Source organism: Budorcas taxicolor, chromosome 8 (assembly GCF_023091745.1).
Source record: "Budorcas taxicolor isolate Tak-1 chromosome 8, Takin1.1, whole genome shotgun sequence".
Classification (NCBI taxonomy): Eukaryota; Metazoa; Chordata; class Mammalia; order Artiodactyla; family Bovidae; genus Budorcas; species Budorcas taxicolor.
The window spans coordinates 28,321,326-28,339,998 of NC_068917.1; the positions used below are offsets into that span (position 1 = coordinate 28,321,326).

At 43.9% G+C, this 18,673-nt stretch overlaps 1 protein-coding gene across 3 annotated transcripts; it reads left to right on the top strand.

Moving 5' to 3' along the window:
• The first annotated feature begins 2,714 nt into the window (after window positions 1-2,714).
• On the top strand, window positions 2,715-17,396 carry PLIN2 (perilipin 2). 3 transcript variants are annotated; one of them, XM_052644820.1, is made up of 9 exons: window positions 2,715-2,779; window positions 3,744-3,798; window positions 3,891-4,086; window positions 6,055-6,137; window positions 6,939-7,224; window positions 8,185-8,366; window positions 9,805-9,939; window positions 11,182-11,472; window positions 17,022-17,396. In XM_052644820.1, the coding sequence occupies exons 2-9, from the start codon at window positions 3,769-3,771 to the stop codon at window positions 17,160-17,162; spliced, it is 1,344 nt and encodes a 447-aa protein (XP_052500780.1). In that variant the 5' UTR covers window positions 2,715-2,779; window positions 3,744-3,768; the 3' UTR covers window positions 17,163-17,396. The 3 variants fall into 3 exon arrangements, with proteins under 3 accessions (XP_052500780.1, XP_052500778.1, XP_052500779.1); XM_052644818.1 differs by lacking the exon at window positions 17,022-17,396 and having other exon boundaries at window positions 11,182-12,212; XM_052644819.1 differs by lacking the exons at window positions 2,715-2,779; window positions 17,022-17,396 and adding an exon at window positions 2,824-2,953 and having other exon boundaries at window positions 11,182-12,212.
• The last annotated feature ends 1,277 nt before the right edge of the window (window positions 17,397-18,673 follow it).

The window sequence follows — 18,673 nt, forward strand, 5'->3', positions numbered from 1 at the left end:
GCTTAAAAGTCAACATTCAGAAAACTAAGATCATGGCATCCGGTCCCATCACTTCATAGCAAATAGATGGGGAAACAGTGGGAACAGTGAGAGACTTTATTTTGGGGGGCTCAAAAATCACTGCAGATGGTGATTGCAGCCATGAAATTAAAAGATGCTTGCTCCTTGGAAGAAAAGTTATGACCAACCTAGACAGCATATTAAAAAGCAGAGACATTACTTTGCCAACAAAGGTCTGTCTAGTCAAAGTTACAGTTTTTCCAGTAGTCATGTATGGGTGTGAGAGTTGGACTATAAAGAAAGCAGAGCACCAAAGAATTGATGCTTTTGAACTGTGGTGTTGGAGAATACTCTTGAAATCCCCTTGGACAGCAAGGCAGTCCATCCTAAAGGAGATCAGTCCTGAATATTCATTGGAAGGATTGATGCTAAAGCTGAAACTCCAATCCTTTGGCCACCTGATTCGAAGAACTGACTCATTTGAAGAGTCTGATGCTGGGAAAGATTGAAGGCAGGAGGAGAAGGGGACAACAGAGGATGAGATGGCTGGATGGCATCACTGACTCAATGGACATGAGTTTAAGTAAACTCCAGGAGTGATGATGGACAGGGAGGCCTGGTGTGCTGCAGTCCATGGGGTCACAAAGAGTCGGACAAGACTGAGCGACTGAACTGAACTGAACTGACTGAAGCATTGAAAATGTCAATGGGTGGGGGTAGGGAAGGGGGGCGGTGGAGAAGAGGGACATAAAAATTTTGGACTTCCTAACAGTTATTTCATGGTAGTAGTGTATTTTGTTTTGAATGACCTGGTGTCTGTAGGAGGGGAAAGAAGACACAATATTTAGTTTTTCTTGCTGGGGGCCTCTAGATGTCTACAGTCCTGTATGAGGGATACATATTTTCCATGGGTCGGTTTGGAACTTTAAATATGCACAGTATCTCTGTATCTGCAACCTCAGTTAAGTAATTAAGGTAAATGCCTTTGAGTGTTTCCCACAGTTCAAACTGTGCAGCTTGACAAACACAGCCTGCCTCCAGGCTCCTGCCTACTCACCAGCTGCCTCCTCTTGCTCTAGATTCCAGAAGCCGAGGCGGAGGACCTGACCCCACCTCTCCCTCGCACCTCCCACCTCTCCTTTCTCCTTTATCTTCCCTGGGAAAGAGCTGGGAGGCTGAGGCCTCCGGCGATGTCAGCAGATAACCAGCCCACTCACACCGGGAAAGGTCCAGAGAACCCCCTAACCCAGCTTGGGGCAGTTGCACACTCACATCATGATTCAAGTCCTTCCCTTTTACACAAGGAAACACCAGGACTCAGACGCTGAAGATTTGTTTCTTAAAAAAAAAAAAAAAAAAAAGGTAAAGTACTCCCCCAAACAAAAACAACAGCAAAAACAAAAAAAAGAGCCCTTATCTCTCAACTTAAAAAAAAAAAAGCCATTTCGGGGGACTGACATTCAAGAGGGAGGGGGCTTGTGTGTGCATATGACCTATTCTGTGAGAGTTGGACTGTGAAGAAAGCTAAGCGCCAAAGAACTGATGCTTTTGAACTGTGGTGTTGGAGAAGACTCTTGAGAGTCCCTTGGACTGCAAGGAGATCCAACCAGTCCATTCTGAAGGAGATCAACCCTGGGTGTTCTTTGGAAGGAATGATGCTAAAGCTGAAACTCCAGTACTTTGGCCACCTGATGCGAAGAATTGACTCACTGGAAAAGACTCTGATGCTGGGAGGGATTGGGAGCAGGAGGAGAAGGGGACGACGGAGGATGAGATGGCTGGATGGCATCACGGACTTGATGGACGTGAGTCTGAGTGAACTCCGGGAGTTGGTGATGGACAGGGAGGCCTGGCGTGCTGCGATTCACGGGGTCGCAAAGAGTCGGACACGACTGAGCGACTGAACTGAACTGAACTGATGGCCGATTCATGTTGATGTAGGGCAGAAACCAGCCCAATATTGTAAAGCAATCATCCTTTAATTAAAAACAAACAAAAAGCTATTTGCATAGTAAACTTAGGCAGCTATCAGACCGCAGTGATTTGGGTTTTAGTCTTGCTGGAAGAGTATATTCTCAAGGCCTTTTTGGAAATTCCAATTCAACTTTAGACAGATGTTGAAGAAACTGACTTTAAAGTAAAAAGAGCAACACAATAGCCCTCTCAACAGGTCCGTCATCCTTTAGAATTTCACAACACTTTGGAAGTTATTTGTTTGCTATAAATAGCAGTCCAAACGCCATTGTTTCCATTTTTAAAGACAATTCTATTCCCAGAACTGGTGGAAATTAACAGGTTAGTTACAGTGAGTCCCTCGCGGCAACTCCTCTGCTGCCTTTTGGTGGCTGAGTCGTTCAGTAGTGTCCGACTCTTTGTGCCATAGACTGTAGCCCGCCAGGATCCTCTGTCCATGGGATTCTCCAGGCAAGAACACTGGAGTGGGTTGCCATTTCCTTCTCCAGGGCATCTTCTCGACCCAGGGATTGAACCCTCATCTTCTGAATTAGAGGCGGATTCTTTACTGCTGAGCCTCCGGGGCCCCACTTCCTTTTACGAAACTACAAAGCCAGCGTGCGCACCCGCCGCATTTTTGCACGGGGATCCCTAGCAACTCTTGATCCACGCAGGGCCGACCCCTACGCCCCGGCTGAGGGCCTGGGGTCACGTGGCACGGGGGCGGGCGGGGGGCGGGGCGGGTATATATTCCGGCGCACGGGTCGGTGAGCTGTGAACGCCGCACAGACTCGCCGGACCTCTGTCCTTTGGCATCTGCAGGCTGGTGGGTGCGCGCCCCTCTGCGGTCCCTGTGGCTCGGCCAACGCGGGCTTCGGGCCGGACGCTCGCCTCGCGGCGGTTTCGGGGCCCGGGCTGGGAAGGGGCGGTGTCTGGGCCCTGCGTTTCCACCCTCCCTTTTGTTCCTTGATCGAGGCTTGCTTTTCTGCTCGCTTCCCTGGTGCGTTTGTAGCTTCTTGGTTGGGTTGGGGCTAGCAGTTTCCAATCGACCCCAGAGGACATTAGTTAAAAGGAAACGCCTGAGAAAATCGTCTTAAAGATGAATTTTGTGGGGTACGCGGACGGGCTATTGATAACTGGCGCCTGATTTCCGCCTTCGGCGTGGTTCTCATTTCTTGTTAAATTGGAACTCTCGGCCGCAGAGTGGCTCCGAAGGGGTTGGTTCTTGCCTTCCCAGCCCTGCTGCTTACCAGTGAGGCTGTTTTGTGTAGGTGTGGGCCGTTGGGGACACTAAAGTGACATTTAAAAACTCCCTGAAAAGTTTCTTGATCCTTGGAGCACCTCCTTATCCCCTGTGCTTAATGTCCCTTGAACTTGTTTCGGTTCTTTGACAGGAAAAGTTTGACTCCCCGCACCCCCAGCCCAAAGTGCTCCATCTTGATCGGCCTGACTGCCCAAGACACCTTCTCCTTGAAATATCTCCCTAGTTTTTACATGCATGTTACCTGGTTAGCATTTTTGTGGATAGACGTTTTTCTTCAAAAGGTGTCTCTAATGTCCTGGTGGGGAAGGCACTGAATTGAACACTTCAAGTTGGTGTATTGTACCCGTGAGCTTTGAAGCCTTCTTTCAGGACTTGTTTTCCCAGGGGAGACCTCTGAGAGTCAGAGGGTGGGAGCAGTTCAGACTCCACTGACTGTATCTTGAATTTTGCTCACTTGAAACCTGGGGTTGGAGAATTAATCTGGGAATCTTGTCACAGTGTTCTGAAATAAGCCTCTCTCCTGCAGATTTCTTCTTTCTCCAGCAAGAAAGATGGCATCTGTTGCAGCTGAACCACAACTGGTATGATTTATAAATAGAGGGACGATTCTTAATTCCTTTCCCCACCAGCCATGTTTTGTAGACGTTAACCCCTCTCTCCCTCTTGGTTACAGAGTGTAGTGACCAGGGTGGCCAACCTCCCCTTGGTGAGCTCCACGTATGATCTGGTGTCCTCGGCTTACCTCAGTACAAAGGATCAGCATCCTTACTTGAAGTCTCTGTGTGAGATGGCAGAGAAGGGCATGAAGACCATCACTTCTGTGGCTGTGACCAGCGCGCTGCCAATCATCCAAAAGTTAGAGCCACAAAGTGAGTGTTCATTTTGGCCTCAAAATTTAGTCCCATATAGTCACTGCGACTGAGCCCAAAGCTGGTTTGAATAATGAAGGCTAGCCTTACGCCCTGAGCTTTCATCAGTCAGGGAATCCTCAGCCTTTACTGAGACACATACTACCTTTTCTGAGAACTGCCAGGTGATGCTCATTGTTATAGAAGGCTTGCTTCAGAGCAACAGCAAATATGATATTAAAAAAAAAAGAAATTCCCCAGAGATGTTTCTGTGTTGGCAAGTGAGATCAAACGGGGAATCAGTGAGTAAACTGAAATAACTGACTTCCTTGGGACTACACAGTATACATGAACTGCTTTAAAAATAAATCAGTGTACAAATTGCCCACTTAAAGTGTACCATTCAGTGGCTTTTAGTATATTCACAGTGTTGTTTAGGCATCACCATGATCAATTTTAGAACACTGTCATCTCTCTAGAAAGAAACCTCATTCCACTTTCTATTTGGGATGAGGAAGAAGTCCTGGAAATGAGAGTGGTAATGGTTGCACAATATTATGAATGAGCAATATTGTGAGTCCCAGTGAATTGTACACCTAAAAATAGTTTAAATGGTGAAGTTTGTTTTGTATATTTTACCATGTTTTTTTAAAAAAAGAGAAACCTTATTCTCAATCACTCCACCAACCCCCCCCCCCTTCCCCAACCTTAGGCAACTACTATTTTCTCTTTATAGATTTGCATATCCTAGACATGTAATATGAATGGAGTCATAAAACATGTGGTCCTTTGTGACTGGCTAGTTTTCACTTAGCATAATGTCTCCAAATTTCATCCAAATTGTAGCATCATCTCAGTATTTCATTTCTTTTGAATATGGAATAATTTAATATTCTGTTGTGTGGATATATCATTTTCATTCATCAGTTGATGTTTGGGTTGCTTCTAGCTTTTGCCTATCATGAGCAATGAATGCTAATGCAAACACTTGTACACAGGTTTTTGTGTGGACATATGTTCTTTCATATATATACCTAGGAGTGGCATTTTCCGATTCTCCACATTTATTATCTGCTTTGGAATAAGGGGTTAAATCATTCTCTCAAATTATTCCATCATGGACTTTTAGGATTATGGAGAGCCTTTTAGAAATCAGCTTTCCAACTCTGCTGCTCTGCAAATGTTGGGCGTCGGTGGGGGAGCTTGGACTAAACTCTGGGTCTCGTTAGGGAGATCTAGGGTGCTGTTAGCACACTGTTTCCTGGTGATGACCCCAAATATACTGCCACCTACTGAATTCAGTATAGGCAGAGATTAGACTCGGAGAAGGCGATGGCACCCTATTCCAGTACTCTTGCCTGGAAAATCCCATGGACGGAGGGCCTGGTGGGCTGCAGTCCATGGGGTCTCGAAGAGTTGGACATGACTGAGCGACTTCACTTTCACTTTCATGCATTGGATAGGAAATGGCAACCCACTCCAGTGTTCTTGCCTGGAGAATCCCAGGGACGGGGGAGCCTGGTGGGCTGCTGTCTATGGGGTCACACAGAGTTGGACATGACTGAAGCGACTTAGCAGCAGCAGCAGCAGCAGAGATTAGACTAGCATGGAAATGCTAATTTTGAGGGTTTTCAGATACCTCATTCCCTGAATGAGGATTCGGGTGAAGCCTGGCTTCTTTTAACCTTAGGGGACAACTGATGAGGAAGAGGCTTCCTGGCCACCTTCCTTGTTGGCTTGTCACTGCCTCAGCTTGCTGCTCCCCTACCCCCACCACAGACACACATCCTTATTTCCCTGTCAGTAGAAGGAAGCTGCTGGAAACCTGGCAAGGATCTCCTTTCTGAACTGGAGAAACCAGACAAAAGTATTGTGTGGTAAATTAAAATAAATATTTTTTGCTGTTTTTCCATAGTAAGAATAAAGGTTCAAGTTATGTGTTCACTCTTACCAGACTATTAACATTTTCACCATTTGTGATTCTTCTAGTTGCTGTTGCCAATACCTATGCCTGTAAGGGGCTAGACAGGATTGAGGAGAAGCTGCCTATTCTGAATCAGCCAACAAATCAGGTGAGCTTGGGACAAGAGTGCTGAGGCTTGCCACCTCACATTTTTTAAGTTTTATCTCTTTAATACAGACTGTTGGAGGCCACAAACAGGCAGTACTTATTTGTTCCAGCCTTGAATATATTTTTGAAAGAGTAATGACCACTCTCTTACTTCCTGAACTGTTATCAGGTTGTCTTAAGAAGCAGAGATGAGGTATCCACCTTTGGGCCAGACTTTAGTCTGATCTCTGTTAAATTTGTGGCTTCGTCTCTGCAGGTGAAATTGCTTCCTTAAATCACTGAGTCTTATGTGGTATTGGATAAATGCAGAGGTGGTGAATAGAACCTTTTCTTGCTTGGTATCTGAGAGCACAGCCAGTAGACTGGGGAACTGGTACATCTGCCTGTGTGTCAGCCTGGGGCGGTGCGCATGATACCTATGTCTCTGCTTACAGGCATGTATGAGGGGCTCAGTAGAAGCATGTCAATGGAAAATGCCACTTTTCTCTAGAGTCCCATTTGTGCCTCACTACAGGTTCATCTAGTTTAAAACAGAAAGAAAAAACTTCGACAAGTTTTTTATCCATTTCCCTCTTTTGGTCTTCTGACAACCTTTGAGTGGTGGCAGGTAGGGCATTTATACCTGTTAAGAAAATTGAGGCTCATCAACTCTCAGTTACTTGTCCAAGACCCACAACTAGAAAGTAAAAGGGCCAGACTCATCCTTTAACTCTTCAACTGTGCTGCCTTAGTTAAGACCTTTCTATAGGTATCTATGCCCATGTTTCTCACCAGTCAGATGGCCTGCTTTTTTTTCCCATAGGTTGTGGCCAATGCCAAAGGGGCTATGACTGGGGCCAAAGATGCTGTGACGACGACTGTGACGGGGGCCAAGGATTCTGTGACCAGCACAATCACTGGGGTGGTGGACAGGACCAAGGGAGCTGTGACTGGGAGTGTGGAGAAGACCAAGTCCGTGGTCAGTGGCAGCATTAACACCGTCCTAGGAAGTCGGATGATGCAGCTGATGAGCAGTGGAGTAGAAAATGCACTCACCAAATCGGAGCTGCTGGTCGACCAGTACCTCCCTCTTACTAAGGATGAACTAGGTAATTGGATTTTTGCCTTGAAATAATGTTTTGTATCTTTCCTTTTTTGCCATGCCATGCCATGCAGCTTATGGGATTTCAGTTCCCTGACCAAGAGTTGAGCCCGGGCCACGGCAGTGAAAGTCCAGAACCCTAACTACTAGGCCACCAAGGAACTTCTTCCAGTGTTTTGTATCTTAGAGCAATTTTTCTAAACAGCTTCATTGAGATATACTTTTTTATGCCAAAAAAATTCACCTGTTTTCCTTCTACATTTTTGGTTGCATGAGCCTCACCATGATCCAGATGTAGAATATTTTTATCACCCCCAAAGATAAAAGTTCTGTCACCCCCAAAGAGTAAAGCTCATGATCTTTCATGCCTGTTGACAGTCAGTCTCCATTCCCCCATCCCACCCCCACTGTCCGCATGTGTGGGTTCTCAGTTGCTCAGTTGTGTCCAGTGCTTTGTGACCCCATGGGCTGTAGCCCATTAGGTTCCTCTGTCAATGGGATTTTCCAGGCAAGAATACTGGAGTGGGTTGCCCTTCCCTTCTCCAGGGAATCTTCCCAACCCAGGGATCAAACCCAGGTCTTCTGCATTGCAGGCGGATTCTTTTGTACATAGTAACTTTTGAAACTTCCAGAGAAATTAACCTAAAGAAATACTTTCTACAAATGGATTGCCCTTTGTGGGCTACTGTCTGGGATTATTAAATATTTAGTGCTTACTGTGTGCCAGGGAAGACACTCTGGTGGGAAGAGACCTGTGTCGATGACATGTCACAGTGACGTGTTTTGGGTTGCCAAGCCCAACAGCAGATAGGAGCCATCTTGGGCAAAGGGGTGGATAATTACCAGATGGGTGGGTAGAATCAACGAAGACAAGATCCAAGTTAAGAGTTTAGGCCTTGTCACTTAGAGCACTTAGAGCTGTGATCCCTAAGGCTTCCATTTTTTCCCCTGTTCTTTAAAACTTCAGAAAAAGAAGCCAAAAAAGTGGAAGGATTTGATATGGTTCAGAAGCCGAGTTACTATGTTAGACTGGGATCTCTGTCCACCAAGCTGCGCTCACGGGCCTACCAGCAGGCCCTCTGCAGGATTGAAGAAGCTAAGCAAAGAGGCCAGGAGACCATTTCTCAGCTCCATTCCACCTTTAACCTGGTGAGTACAACTTCATTTAAAGGTAGCTGAAGTGAGTTCATTTATCTCTGGGATTAGGATAAACGAAATCATAAAATCCAAGAATTTTAATCTTACCTTATGAACAAGCCAGTAGAAAAATGGGCCAAGAGTATATAGAAAACTCACAGAAAAGGAAGTATATAATTAGCTGAATACATGAAGCGGTGTTAATCTTACTCTGAGTGGTCAGATTACTGATTTCCTTTCCTGTCTGGTGGCATTTGCAAAGCTAGATTCTGTGGGCGATGGTGTAGAGGAGAGGTCTACTTGTGTTTTTGCACTTCTGGAGGATTCAAGGGAAAGTGGAAAGTTAAAGAGACACACCTGTGCCTGGAGCAGCTTTTCTTCTAGAAATGTATATTCATTCAGAGTTGCAAAAGAGTGTAAACAATGCACGTCAACTAATAGACTGATTACATTGACGCATCACAAAAGACTACTGAGTAGCCTTGAGGGATTGCCAAGTTATAGAACAGCATGCATCATTCAGCCGTTAGAAACCAGCTTACTCTTGGAAGGGGAAGCACGTGGCTGGCAGCAGGGAAGAGGGTTTAAGTTCCTTTCTCTTTCATTATATTATATATACGTTAAATTTCAGTTGCCTTCAGTTGCCATACCTGTGTTAAACCAGAGGGAAATTGGAGATAGTGGTTTAATAAATAAGAGGCAGTAAAGTCCTATGGCTGCTTGGCTGACTTATACATATTGATAACGAGTAACAATGCTCTTGGGCTTCTCTGGTGGCTCAGATGGGAAAGAATCTGTTTGCAATGCAGGGGACTCAGGTTCAATCTCTGGGTTGGGAATATCCCCTGGAGTAGGGAATGGCACGGAGAAGGCAATGGCACCCCACTTCAGTACTCTTGCCTGAAAAATCCCATGGACAGAGGAGTCTGGTGGGCTGCTGTCCATGGGGTTGCTAAGAGTCGGACACGACTGAGCGACTTCACTTTCACTTTTCACTTTCATGCACTGGAGAAGGAAATGGCAACCCACTCCAGTGTTCTTGCCTGGAGAATCCCAGGGACGGGGGAGCCTGGTGGGCTCCTGTCTATGGGGTCGCACAGAATCGGACACGACTGACGCGACTTAGCAGCAGCAGCAGCAGGGAATGGCAACCTACTCTAGTATTCTTGCTTAGAGAATCCCATGGACAGAGGAACCTAGCAGGCTACAGTCCACCGGGTCCCAAATAATCCGACATGTAATCCGACATGATTGAGCAACTAACACAGGACAGAACAGAACAGTGCTATCTCTGATACGCTATCAGAGATACGCTATCAGAGATATCTCCTTAAATACCAAGAATTTCTGTAAGAATTGATGATGGCTGGTTTACATCATAGACCTGAGAACAGGCTAATATGAATATCTATTAATAGTTGGTTCTTTGTCTTCTTCCAACATGTTCTAGATTGAACTTGCCAGGAAGAATGTGCATAATGCCAACCAGAAGATTCAGGATGCTCAGGATAAGCTCTATCTGTCCTGGCTGGAGTGGAAGAGAAGCATCAGCTACGATGATACAGATGAATCCCACTGTGCTGAGGTGAGACAACTGGGACAGAGTCATCCACTACAGACTGTGTAGAAATTCTTACCAGGCGTCTCAGTGTTCTTATTATTGCTCTTAGAATATTCTTCTCTAGCAAAAGTTGAACAATACAGGATACATAAGTTGCTTGTTATATGATAGAAGCAAAAATGGGCAGTGACTTTAACAACTTACAGATAGGTATATTGCCCCAATCAGGACACAGCTACCTGAGAAACAGGCATTTCCCTCATAAAAGGGACAAGCTAAGTGAATACAGGTATCTTTACTGCCATAGTGGGGTTTTTTGGATAGTATAAATAGAGTTGCTATGAGAATGCTTTGTAGGAAGGGTACTAACTCAACCTTGGAGTGAGGATGGGTGAGTCAGATGGTTTGCTGGAAGAGATGAGTGGTCAGTTGAGACCTAAGGAGTGAATAAACTAGGTGAAAGGGCATTAAAGGGGTGAATGTTCCAGACAGAAGAAATATCATATTGTAGTCCTAGAAAGTGGTTCTTTATCTTCCAAAAGCTAATATACACTTGGCCTTGAAAGTAACATTAATCATTTGTTTATATCATATCTCACTTGAAGAAAGAACATTCCGGTTGCCCTATTGATGTGGAGGGTATTTTCCTTCTGTCCGGTCTCCCCTGTTCCTTCTGCTTAAGACCATGAACTTCGAAGACTCAGCAGTAGTTCAAATCCCAACTCAGCCATTTTCCAGCTGTTTTCTGGGGCATAGCTTATGTTCTGCCTGTGCTGCACCTAGTCACTCAGTCGTGTCCAACTCTGCGACCCCACGGACTGTAGCCCACCAGGCTCCTCTGTCCATGGGGATTCTCCAGGCAAGAGTACTGAAGTTGCCATGCCCTCCTCCAGTTTCCAACCCAGGGATCGAACCCAGGTCTCCCGCATTGCCGGCGTATTCTTTACCATCTGAGCCACAAGGGAAGCCCAAGAATACTGGAGTGGGTAGCCTATCCCTTCTCCAGGGGATCTTCCCCACCCAGGAATCGAACCAGAGTCTCCTGCATTGCAGGCAGATTCTTTACCAGCTGAGCTACCTGTGAAGCTGTATGTTCTGCCTATGAAATGTGAAATAATACTGCCACGCTCAGGGATGTTGTGAGAATTTTAAAAAGTTAAAGAATCCACATGTGTGGTGTACGTATCCCAGCTGAATGTACGTGAACTAAGTCACACATACCACTGTTGAATCCACAGCTCATTCTTAAACTTGTCTTACTTGCAGCACATTGAATCACGTACTCTTGCTATTGCCCGGAACCTGACTCAGCAGCTCCAGACCACGTGCCACACCCTCCTGTCCAACATCCAGGGGTTACCGCAGAACATTCAAGATCAGGCCAACCACTTGGGGGTGATGGCTGGTGACATCTACTCTGTGTTTCGCAATGCTGCCTCCTTTAAAGAAGTGTCTGATGGCCTCCTCGCTTCCAGCAAGGGGCAGCTGCAGAAAATGAAGGAGTCTTTAGATGATGTGATGGATTATCTTGTTAACAACACACCCCTCAACTGGCTGGTAGGTCCCTTTTATCCGCAGGTGACCGAGTCTGAGAGTGCTCAGGCCCCAGGTACAGCCAGGAGGCCTGGCAGGCGGAGTAGAAAACACCCTAAACCTGTCCCTGTCAGCAATGCACAGGGCAGCCAGCCAGATGACAGCTCCTCTTGAGCTGACACACCTGCTAGACAGCTCTGAAGTAGGCAGGCAGCTAATGAGGCAAAAAGGTCTCCACTTCAGTCATTTCCAACTGGCATAAGAGCTATAAAGTTTCTGTATTAGTGCATAAGTTCTGTTACTTGAAAGAAAGTGAAAGTGAAGTCGCTCAGTCGTGTCCGACTCTTTGCGACCCCATGGACTGTAGCCTGCCAGGCTCCTCCCTCCATGGGATTCTCCAGGCAAGAGTACTGGAGTGGGTTGCCGTTTCCTTCTCCAGGGGATCTTCCTGACCCAGGGATCGAACCCTGGTCTCCTGCATTCCAGGCAGACACTTCAACCTCTGAGCCACCAGGGAAGTCTGTTACTTAATTGGCTGAAAAGAAAAGAATAATAGAGTGGTCAGAGCCTGTCTAGAAGTCTCACATGTTTCAGGGCGTTTATGGCCTCATTCTTTTGCTACTTACTGTTGCTGTCTGTACTGAATAAAAACACCTTCCTGTAGGCTGCTGTATGAATTGGGGTCTGCTCTGAGCAGGCCTCAACTCTGGTTTGTCTCACAATGCATGCTTGTGTACCCTGGGTTTTCTATTTTTTCATAAAGAAGTGCCTCCTTTGAATTCAATAAAATTCACTGCAGAATAGATCGGTTTTATGCTATGTGTTACATGTGCTTTTTGTGTGGCATTCTTGGAATTGCTTCGCCTCCTTGACAGGGTTTTTAATACATATGAATTCAAATGGCCTGGGGGCAGGGGGCAGTTGGTATAAACATTGGAAGACTAATGTTAAAAATGGAATGTTTCATAACAAAAGCTAATGTTCCTTTAAGAATGGTATTAGGTGGTGGTGGTGGTTCCTTTCATTTGACTGTTTACTGGACCCCTGAAAGCGTGTTTTTAAACCAGTAGAAGGAGGTACATAAGTACCTGACTGCTTTGCTGAAAAGAAATCAGCTGAGAGGAAGCACATGAGTGAGTGACTGCATCAGTCTCATGTAAAAGTAGCAGCATTTCTTGCTAAGGGGCCATCTCACATGTGAGGAATGAGATTGTTCAGTGTCCAGTCCCAGCTGGACTTAATGTACCATGTTGTCACTTTGGTAGAAAGGCACTAACCTCAGTGGTGGGTGAGGTACCTTTAGAAGACCACATGAAGATAATTAGAAAAAGGAAGACTTCAAACCCCCTGTAGAAAGGAGTTCCTACTACCTGCTGCCTAGGGTGTTCAGGCTTCTAATCCCCTTAGTGTGGGTTGATTATGTAGGAAATATAGACCTCCTCATAACAAAGCTGCAGTATGCCAAACTTTTTCAAAAAAAGCCAATCTTAGAACTTGTGAAATAGAGCTAAATACTGAAGGCCTGACCTGCCCTTCAGCAGAACCGAAGTCTAAGTCAAAACGTGTCTCCTTTTTCGGCCCTGCTTTGCCCTGTCTCCCCATGAAAACAAGGAAGCAGCCATACAGCTTTACGTGCACTTGCGTGAATGAGCTCTCAAACCTTACTAAGTCAGAGAGCTAATTTTTTTCCCCTTGAGGTAGCTCCGGGAGTCAGCAGACATGTGAGCTCAGTTCGAGGGGCTCCCTGAGATACTTGAAGTGGAGCTTCTGGTTTCTGGAAAAGTGGACTGGCATAATTGATGGGCTTCCAGGGTGGAGCCAATCCATGCCCTCGCCTGCCTGTCCCTAGTGAGTGGCTTTTCTAGAGAATCTACCTCTTAAATTTTTTTTTCTTTTTTAGTCCTAATTGGACAGGACCCTGCTATCATTTGCCTCAGAACTCCAAGGGTGGTATTTTATGGCTGATTGTGATTGGTCGGAAAATTCATATATTGGAAAGTTCATATACTACAGCTGTACACAGGCTTCCTTATATGGAAGGTAAAGCTTCTGGTTCCCCTTCGTAAGAGTAATAGTACCTACTGAATTGCCTATGAAAAGGAGACAGATCTCAAAGCTGTTCTGAGTGAGCAAGACAGAATATAAAGCAGACTTCTCTTAGCTTCTGGAAGAACACCACCGACCGCTTTTCCCATGAGCACACTGACATGGTTTTGTCTGATTTTGTGTCTCAAGTTTGTGCCTACGTGCATGTCATTTTGTTGTCTACATGTCTCAAAATGCATGGTGTCCTTGCTTTATTATTGGATAAACTAGCAGTTTTAGTTTAACAGACCTTTCCCCAAGGAGGACAGTTATTTTGAGGGGAAAAAAACTGACTAAGCCTAGATGGTACAGAAAAGCCCAAATGAACATTTTGGCCAACCCAGTATCTTCTTCCATTCAACAGGTTGCTTTTTAATTTTGTTGAAAGTTTCCTTCACTATGCAAAAGCTTCTTAGTTTGATTTGGTCCCCATTTGTTTACTTTTGCTTTTGTTGTCATTGCCTAAAGAGACAGATCAAAGAAAGTAAGTAATACTAAGACTGATGTCAAGGAAACATAGGCATGTGTGTTAGTCACTCAGTCGTGTCTGACTCCTTGCGACCCACGGAGGCTCCTCCATCGTGGAATTCTCCAGACAAGAATACTGGAGTGGGTTGCCATTTCCTTCTTCAGGGGACCTTCCCTACCCAGGGATCAAACCTGGGTCTCCTGCATTGCAGGCAGACTCTTTACATCTGAGCCACAATTATTTTCTGTTTCAAAATCAGTCTGTTTTCCTGACTCTGTGTCATATTTATGAGTACTGCTTGTACATACACGATTACCAGCAAGTAAAATTCCCCCAGATGCTGTTTTTATTTCTGTAGTAGCCCCACCTGCAGTGCCACCTTGTGGAAAATTATCTTAGTAAATACCAAGGAGGTTTGTGAATGAGTGCTGCCCTCTTATGGTTGTACGGTGAAAAACCTGCAAAAATGATGTCACTCTCTGGAACCCTGGCACGGTCACTTGGTTTTCTTGAATGTCTTTGCAGGGAGGGACTGTTATTATCTCATTTGTTTCATAATAAGCGTATTATTCTGAGTTCGGTCCCAGAATGCCTGATGGGCAAGAGTCTCCTCACACTCCTTCCAAACTATAGTTTTTTATGTCAGTGAAAAGGAATTTATTTTATACATCTGCAAAGTGATTTCTCTGTGCCACATTTCTGAAAACCTTATGAAGATGGCCAAGCACAACCACTACATTCTTTCTTTTTTTAATTAAAAAAATTTTTGGCTGCTCCATATGTCATGTGGCATCTTAGTTCCCTGACTAGGAATCAAACCTGAGCCCCCTGCATTGGAAGCACAGTGTCTTAGCCACTGGACCACCAGGGCAGTCCCAACCACCACATTTTAAATTAAACTCACCATATAAACTTGATAGACCATGGCTACCTTTTTACTCCCCCACCCTTTTCTTTCCCAAGCCCACCAAATAGGTTTTGGTGATGGTCAAAACTAATGAAAATTAGATACTCTGACTCATTCTGGATATATGGAAGGTGAATTATTCATATGGTTCTCCCAAACAGCTCACGGACTAGAACCCCTGTTTTTGGTGGTGGTGGAGGTTTTTTTCCTAACCCACAAGTGTGGAACCTCCAATCTTCTGCAAAGAACTCTACCTTAGGCCAGTAGTTCCTGATCTGCAGGTGACTTTGGAGGTTTATGTGTGTGACAGGGTGGTATTTAAGAAACTAAAGAGAATTAAAGCTACTATTTATTGAGTACCTTTGACAAGCTAGGCCCATACAATCTTTACTCCTCACTTGGCACACAATCAATTAGGAAACTTCCTCACTTGACAGGTGAGAAAACTGAGACTGAAAAGAGAGAAGTGGCAGAGTAGGGACTTAGTCCAATGTGTTACTGATGTCAAAGTGCTTGTGTTTTCTGTTCTAGCAGTCTAGCCTCTGATAGGAGAAAACTCCTGCTTGCTTAGGACTCAAAAAAATCCCTCTCTATTTTCTTATGTTGTAGCTTCCTGTTCTATTCTACATTTATTAAAACTACTGGTAGTGGATATTAAAATATACATTTAATATGAAATAGATTGGAAGAGAGAGCTGAGCAAGGTACATCTTTTAACTTAAAAAGAATAAAATTGCAATTGTTGACTTGCCTGGCTGATGCCCTGCACCAGTTTATCAGTATTGTCATCAGTGTATCAGTGTTGTTGGCTTTTGTGGGTGTCAGGTTGGGTATAATCTTCGCAAAGTGAAAATTCATGAAGATCTGGAGTGTAGTTTGATCTTCCCAAACAGCCTCAGGAATAAATAGTGGAAGTCTTTTTACCTCAGTCTTGGACTGTCCTCTGAGCACCCGGGTTTTTAGGGAAAAGTGCAGTAAGGGCCACAGACAGCCAGGTAAGAGACCCAATAAAAAGAAAGATTCTCTCTTCATGTATTTTTTTAAAACTACTTTAAAAAATATTGTGGCAAAATATACACAACATAGGGCTTCCCAGGTGGTGCTGGTGGTAAAGAACCTGCCCGCCAATGCATAAGATATAAAAGACTTGAGTTCAATTGCTGGGTCAGGAAGATCCCCTGGAAGAGGGCACGGCAACCCACTCCAGTATTCTTGCCTGCACAATTCCATGGACAGAGGACCCTGGTGGGCTCAAGAGTCTATTGGGTTGCACAGAGTCCGACACAACTGAAGTGACTTAGCACACATGCATACATACCGTCGAGTTTACCATCTTAGCTATTCTTAAGTGTACAGTTCATTGGTATTGAGTACATTTGCAGTGTTCTGCAGCATCACCACTACCCATTTCCAGAACTATATCATTATCCCAAGCATAAAGGTTGAAGCTATTAAGCGCTAACTCCTCATTCTCCTTTCCATCTGTTTTTTGATGGGTTTTTGTTGTTAGTTATTTTGTCTCCGTTAGATAATCAGCTAGATTTTTTTCCTCTACTATCAAGATTTAGCCTTTAGTAACTTACTATACATTTTCTGTTTCTAGTCATCTGTTAGTTAAGAAATACTACTTTGCTTATCATAATTGTATGTAAAGTAAGAGTTAATTGAACTCCTTATCCCTAAAAGCCTTCTCTATGCAGACAAGAGCTAGGGCTTTGTGATGGCTGTTTTAACTATTCAAAACCTTTTGCTTCTTCAGTTCCTAGACATTTTCCAAACTGTTTATAGTATTGGAAATCAGAACATGGAAAAGTGGAGTATTATTGTTTTTAGGAGAATAATAGATGAATAACCAGAAATGCTTCATAGCTTGTAATTTCAAAAGCTTTCATTTCATATGTTCTACCATTAGTTGGTTTCCTTGTAAAGAGATGTTTCTTAGTTATAATATGAATGAATTGTGGGGATAAGACTATAAACATCTTCAAGAAAGCATAGTTTTCGAGAAAGTAAAGTTCATGTATTAATTTGTGTTTCTAAGAGCTCACCTGGAATTGACCACTCATTTCTTTAGTGTTTGGTTTAATATCCAAGATTTTTTTTTTTTTACAGGCACTTGATTTCAGTATCACAGACTTCACATCTGAGACTGATGAAATTCCAGATATTATAGCTTTGGAAGAGGAGGATGGACCAAATCATTCTCATGCTAATGGCCCTGAGCCTTCTCAGGGCAAAATATTGAATAACTAACAAGAAAAATCTCCATTTGCTGAATACCCAGTTTGTGTCACATTAAACTTCATATTTGCTTGTGTTCATTCCTGTGGCTTTAGGGATTAATTGTTAGGGGTTAATCTCTTTTTTTGACTACTTGGTCTTAATTGTAATGAAACCCTGATTGACCCAATCTTTTGTAACAGATTCTAGTTCTGCATTATATATTATTTTATATAATTCTTCAAAGTTTAATAATCAAAATGCCTATAATAAAAAATGGGCTCTTGAATCAGTGTTTTTTTTTTTTTTTCAAACTGATATATTGGACTGTTTTCTTTTCCTCTTCGAATTCATTACTGTTTCTTCTGGTAACAGCACCTTTGTTTCTTTTGGCGGGGTGGGGGGGGGGGTGGGGGGTGGCGGGGAGAAGGGGTTGTCTCAGTGCGTCTGTTAGTCAAGGATTGTTTTGTTTTCTCTGGCCTGGGGGTAGGCATATGACTAAAAACAGGTCAAATGAGAGGAAGCATATCATGATGGGTAAAGGTTCAGACTCTGGGTTCTAATCTTGGCCCTGTCACTTATTAGCTATATGACCTTAAACTTAGTTTTTCTGTACCTCAAGTTCCTCATCTGTAAGGATAATAGTAAGGATAATTGTAGGTTTATTATGAAGCATAAACATTTGGAAAATCTTAGAGCAATGCCTGACACAGAACAGCATTACATAAGTATTAGTTAAGAAAATTGTACAAACAATGGTTAGCGCAGTATTGAGGAACATCCCTACTGTCTAGATTGTAATTCTGAAATACCTTTTCCCACTAGAGAAAGCAGTACGTCTTGAAGAAATGGCTGATTCCAGGTCTGGGGCAGGAAATGTACAAAATGAGCCTTGACCTTCTTGCTATTTCTGGTAGAAAAGAAGCTGATTTGAAGAAGTTCCCATTGACTAAAGATGGAACAATCTGAACTTCAATAAGATAATTGCAGTAGCTTGAAGATTTGATGGTGTTCACATTTGATGGGATTCAAAATATCATTATATATACACACACACAACCTAATAACCTAATTGGTCACTTTAGGGGGATGATAGCAAACCAACTCATTATCTTGAAAACTGGTAAATAAAATGAAAGAATCAAGAGTTTATCCTTCTTTATGTCTTCACTCCTAGGTAAACAAATAGTAAATGAGGGAAAACGTCTCTCATAAAAGTATTCCTATTCCCTCTGACAAATGAAAAAGAAATTGGTATCCTAGTTGGGACTGCTATTACCAATTACCTTAGACTAAGTGGTTGAAACAACAAATATTTGTTTCCCACAGTTCTGGAGGCTGGAAGTCTGAGATGGTGCAGCAGAGTCAGGTTTTGGTGAAGGCCCTTCTGGGTTGCAGAGAGTTGGCTTCTCGGTGTATCACCATGTAGTGGGAAGAGCAGAGACAGGAAGCAAACCCTCTTGTAGTTCCATTCATGAGGGCTTTACCCTTATGACTGCATCTAATCCTAATTGCATCGCAAAGACCCAACCTTCTAATACTAT